The 6,000-nt window shown below is 31.5% G+C and overlaps 1 protein-coding gene across 1 annotated transcript in view; it reads right to left on the reverse strand.

The window, feature by feature from the left end:
* The window catches only part of LOC137923671 (paired box protein Pax-6-like), a 62,394-nt gene extending 58,340 nt beyond the window's left edge, over window positions 1-4,054 (reverse strand). The window contains exons 1-2 of the mRNA XM_068766903.1: window positions 3,967-4,054; window positions 1,975-2,101 (exon numbers count right to left, since the gene is read on the reverse strand). Of these exons, the coding sequence (XP_068623004.1) occupies window positions 1,975-2,101; window positions 3,967-4,054 (215 nt within the window). The remainder of the gene's footprint in view (window positions 1-1,974; window positions 2,102-3,966) is intronic.
* Window positions 4,055-6,000: the final 1,946 nt, after the last annotated feature.

Genomic DNA, 6,000 nt, shown 5'->3' on the forward strand with positions numbered 1-6,000 from the left:
GAATAGACAGTGTTGTATGCCATAAAAAAGAACGATAGTAGTACAGCTGTACCTGTAGTATTGGCATGCTCGATTGCGCAGTAGCTCTTGTTTAAAAAAACATGTACTAAATGACAAGCACTTTTAATTATTAATAATAACATATATGTATAGTTTACTAGATTATTGACTCATGGTATCGTACATCATCTTCATTTTTGCAGGACTTTCTAAAAACAAATATGTGTATTATTTACGAAGAGAAAACCCCTCCCTATTGTTAATTGTTATGAAAGTTTATCCACGCGAAAAAGTTGGTTAAATTGACACCCGTTCTAAAATATAATACGATTTAACTACTTAATACTCTAAAACGTATCTAATTACGAAAATAGCAAATAATGTGATACATTCAAACCACAGACGTACCAAACAAAAATCAATCGACAACCCATACGTCACTACGAAAATAGACGAGCTCGAATATCATGCCTGTCATCTAAAACCAGCCTTCATAGTCAAGGTCTGCTAAATTAAATAGATCCTGGTGAACATGGTTAACGACAGTGCCAAGGGGTCTGACTAAGCTGGACAGTTGCAGGGGCGTTCTGTAGTGTTTTCCTACAGCGTGCGGTCAGTTACTATGATTCTGCGGTTACAACCAGTTAGAGACCGGTGTACTATTCCAACTGCATTTTTTAGATATTTAAAGTATAATGTTGCTAGGATAGCGAGTGGTGGAATTATTTTGCGGTTGGTATTTTTAGAAATATCGAAATCAATTAATCACTCTAATACTAACACCCGAGGGACAAGTAAGGGAGTTATTTATAGGTTATTAGTGTTATAGATATTTAATATCCTTGCGCATATAACAAAATATTTTAATGACATAGTTAATATTAAAGAATATTGAGAAAAAAAATTACAACAAGTTTATTAGTTTATGACTGGTAAATTGACATTATTAATTTAATTTTTCAATCTAAGAAAAAACAATAACAACAATAGAGTCCGCTTGGTCCTAAATCGTGCGCAGATAGCCTGCTGGGGCCTTATAGTACTGGAGCAGCGATCACGGAACTAAACGCGTATTATAGATTGTCCTTTTATATGGTGGACATACGACGCAAAAGACAGACCGCTTTCATCTAGTCTTTTTGGAATTCTATAGGAGACGCCTATGTTCTGCAGTGAACGACCTGCGGCTGTAATAATGATAAAGATGAAACCCCACGTGTTAATTAAATTTTACCAGTGATTCGGTAGTCTATGTAATTATGCGACGAGTACCGTATCGCAAAGGTTAATAATACGGATGTACAAAGTGATTGCTCGTAGAATAAATATAATGAAAAATCATGAAAAAATATTTTTTTGCCAAAATATCCTTTCATATCTTTAATAGGCGTTTATCTATTTAATACGGTTTTTCACTATATGTACACGGTGATCTATTACTCTGTAATAAATTAAATGGAACTGCGCTAGACGAATAATAGACGTTATAAGAATTTCTCCCAAAAAAATACGTACTTTTATACAATCGTTTAAAATATTTTTTCATACACGTAATCTTGTTAAAGGCGAATTAACTTTTTTTAAAAAAATATTCGATATTTCTTTATTAGCATAGAACGTTCAACTACAAGATGGACAAATGACATTGTTCAGGTTGTCGGTAAATGGTAGACGCAGGTCACATCGAACTATTCTTATTGAAAATTTATGAAAAAGGCCTGTGTACAGCTGTAGGTATCCTGCGGCTGATATGATAATGATTATAATTTATTACATTCGGAATTTGTCTTAACGATATTAATCTTTTTTATTACGTATTTATAATTACTGTCGTAAGCTATAAAAATACTTTGTTGTGATTTATTATAAAATTGTTACAATTATTAATTATTTATAAGCCGTAGGGGTTGAAATGGTGATGATGATGGTGATAATAATGTTATAATTTGAACATTAATTCACAGGTGCACTAACCTGCCAAGTATCTTGGAGACGCAGCCGTTGGAGACCTGCAGGATGCGGCTGATGTCGCAGGGTCGAGCGCCCGAGTGCGCCAGCTCTACTATCTTCTGCCTCGTGGAATCCGGCAGCGGTCGGCCCCCTACAAACACCCCGCCGAGCTGGTTAACACCGCTGTGACCTGTCGCACCACAATCCTGCTTACTCCAATTAATCACGCGTTTCATATGTTCACATTGAATGGACTGTAAATGCAACAGGTTTTGTTTCACAGGTCTCACCATTTATAGTGTTAGATTTTAGTATTAAATTAATGTTTCTAATTCAATTTCGAAATTCGAATTTGGAACATGAATAAAAAAAACATTAACTCATAACAGTCTCAATCAATCAATAATATATACAAAGGAACTCAATGTCTTTTATTACATATGTAATAATGATATTGATTTCGTTTTAACCAATGTTAGTCTATTTATTAGTAAAATCATATTAAAATGTAACAAATATAGTGTCACTTAACACTAAAATTGCATAGTGTGTTCAGATGTATTACAAAGTTTTAAAACTGTTTTAAACATTAAAATATAAAATTGTAATCTTTAACTTCTAAAATTGAAATCATTCATCAAAAGAATTATAAATGAATATGTGTATACATAGTCGATTGTCAACACATTTTAGTATCTTCAGTTATGATTGTGTTGCATATAAATAATATTTAAAGAAATGTGTAACTAGTTTCCACTAATATTTTTTTATGAAATAATTTTAAGAAAATATTAACTTATATAATAAACGTAGAAATATCAATCCTTTCGGTAAATATTTTGAAATTGTTGATACTATTACATACCAGATAGATACCCTTAACTAGAAGTAATACCGATTAACAATAGAGTTAACAAGTCGTTTTAGGTTAAATAGATATAATATCATTACGTCACCGCCACATATAGTGAACAAAATAGAAAGGGCCTTTAAAATAAAAGCCACAAGAATTATAAAAACTACTAACATAACAGAAAGTCCAATTTTTTATTCTATTTATCAAGAAAGGTATCGTTATTATCAAAGAATAAAGATATAAGGTAGAAGGATATAGAAATTATTTGTATAGAATATTATGGAGGGATGACATCAAAATTAACCTCTTTTGGTGGAGAAAAGTTTATAGAAAGGTAAGAAAGGCGCTCAATTCTAATATTATCAATCATGGTAAAGGGGTTAATATGATATGAGGGTGTACATGTCATAAAAGACTGAAATTTATTGCAATTTCTAAAATAATGATGAACGAAGTTTAATATTCGGAATTGCAAGTGATATTTAAAAAAAAATCGTTACTAGACTTGGCCTGCTAAGTCTTCTGATTAGGAGTTGTTATAGAGTGTTCATTATTCATAACAAGCAATGAACACTTGTGTACACCATGAAAATGACAAAAATTCCAATTAGATAGATAGCATCCTTCAAAGTCCTTCACAAAAAAATCAGACAGTTATTTTTTTGCGATGACTTTCACTAGGACTATATAAGATATGATTAGAATAAAAAAACGGCTTCGTCAGAATTACTTTAAAAGATTGAGATTATACATCAAAATTGAATAGCTATGTAAAAACTTTACAAATTCAATCAGTGAACAAGTTTCAGGATTAGAGGTTAAACATAAAATTTAAATAATTGATTTCACTTTGAATTAAGTTTAAATTGATTTATATTTCATTTTAAATTTAATATGTTAATATCAATCGTACGAGGGTGAAGCTAAAATTATAGTTTAGCTATCTTTTTGATAATAACTATGCAATGCCAACATTTATTAGTACTGAAGTCATTATTGAATATCTTATAAATTTTGTTACATAAGCGTCAACATCTACTCTAGTGAAATATAAAATATGTATATATGAACAGAAATATGTATATAGTTGTTGTAAATCTTTTGAACACACCAAGCATTTTGAAAATTGTAGAAGAAATGGTGGTCACCATTACCTTTACCTTTGTGCGCCAGGTCGTCCATGCGGTCAAGGAGGTTGGCGTCGGGAGGCCAAGGACTGATGGGGGTCAGCTGCTGCGCCGGCAGCATCGTGTACACCCCGTATTCTTCTATTTTGGTAAGCTGTCAGTGAAAACCACCCTTAAATTAATCTCATGGCTGAACAAATAAATTTAAACTGTCCTGGTGATACCATTATCTTTTCATCCGTAGGATGTCAACTGCTGAACGTGTGCCTCTCCTATAGATCTTCAATAAGGACAGTTGAAAGCAGCCTGCATCTAACGTCTACCAACGACTTAAACAAGGTCGACTGTCCACCTTGTAAAAGGACATCCTTCCGGTCCGCGGTCTCACACGTGGTGGACAAGTTTATTCACGGTTATCCGTAAATATTTTTTGATCCTCGCGGCAGAAACTAATATTATAATCTTTACCTTGTTATATGGTCTTTTATTTTGATTTCTCGTTAATCTTGCAAAGAATTTTTTGAATAGCACATCTAAACTAGAAAGCATTTCAGTTTAATAAAAAAAATATCACGACAACGAGAAATAACACTATAAACAGCATTTTAAGTTCCCTTGCTATTTATATGAAAATTCGATACCTATTTTTCCAAAGTTATTTAACTGTAGTATAGAGGTGCCATTGTTGACGTCTCTTTTGCTATCGAAATTTTAGGAAAATAAATGCGACAATTACTTTTGACATTCTTCTATTGATATTAACCTGAAACTTATCTAAAAAAATTCTTAAGATACCAAAACAGGTGGAAACTTGAATGGCTTTTGCAAAATATATTATATACAATCCTAAGATCCTTATAAAAGAACGGTGGCGCAATCTCAGTTATAGAAATCGCTTATAAACGCTAAAATGGAAGATTTCAGTGACCATCGGCTTAGTGGCGGTAAGAGAGAGAAATTCCACCGAAACCGAAAATATTTTACTTTTCATAAGTATAGATTAAAAATTAAAATATGTTAAAATTACTAATATAGCTGCCAAAAAGCGAAAATAGCAAATCCTGTACTTAGTCGGTTTTTTTATTTATTACCACATCAAAAGGAGGATATATTATTTGTTATCAGGTAAACTACTTAAGTACAAATAACTTGTAATATATTATGTACAATGACAAAATACATTTCAAATAACATTTGTTAACTCCTTAATAATAATAAACTTAATAAATTTATGTTATATTGACTTGTATTACAAATGAAAGATATTAGGTTAATTTATTATTACCTATTTACTTAATTTAAGAATCCTCTTTACTATTAATGCAATATGTAACTTGCTGACTAATTCAACATTTTACTATTGTAAAATACTTTTAACTTTATATTAAGGTATATCAAAGTGTTATATTTTCGAAATAACTAAGCAATTTTATACCTCGGTATAACTTCATTTATATTTATTTTAATAGATAAGTATTCCTAAAATAAAATGATTCTAATTTCAATTTCACGTATGCATATATTTATTTGGCTTTAAATATTTGTGTCTAATTAAAGAAAAAAAATCATTCATACATTTTTCTATATATTATTATATTCATAATTACTACTGTATTCCCGCACAGTATTGCTAGCCAGTACGGCTACAATACTTATTTTTAAACCATTCTTGCGAATCCAAATTCGAACGCCAATTTGAATTCGGACGCCATCTGTAGTGTGGTCGCTGCCGATGTGTTAGGGTCGTGTTAGATGTAAATAATCTTTGTATTGCGTATACCTTCTTCGATCTCTCTTATCATCCTCCCTGCCAACCTGCTTATGCGATAACTCATCTCCGCCCGCTAATCGTTTTAAGCTTTCATAAAAGTTAAATGGAATAATGAAATTCTCTTAATCAGGGTTTGTATTCTAGCGGTGGTAGATTCAGCGTCTAGATCGTCGGCGCCTGGTTTTGGTTGGACCATATACCTTATGATCACAGATGGGCAAACAAAAATCTTTGTAAGAAAATTTGTATATAATGAATGAAAAAAAATTAGCTTAAATAAAACCAAGACTTTTTTT

The sequence above is a fragment of the Battus philenor genome, unplaced genomic scaffold (assembly GCF_028537555.1).
Source record: "Battus philenor isolate CCGP_79_NKW_IND1 unplaced genomic scaffold, ilBatPhil1.0.hap1 SCAF_22, whole genome shotgun sequence".
In the NCBI taxonomy this organism is placed as follows: domain Eukaryota; kingdom Metazoa; phylum Arthropoda; class Insecta; order Lepidoptera; family Papilionidae; genus Battus; species Battus philenor.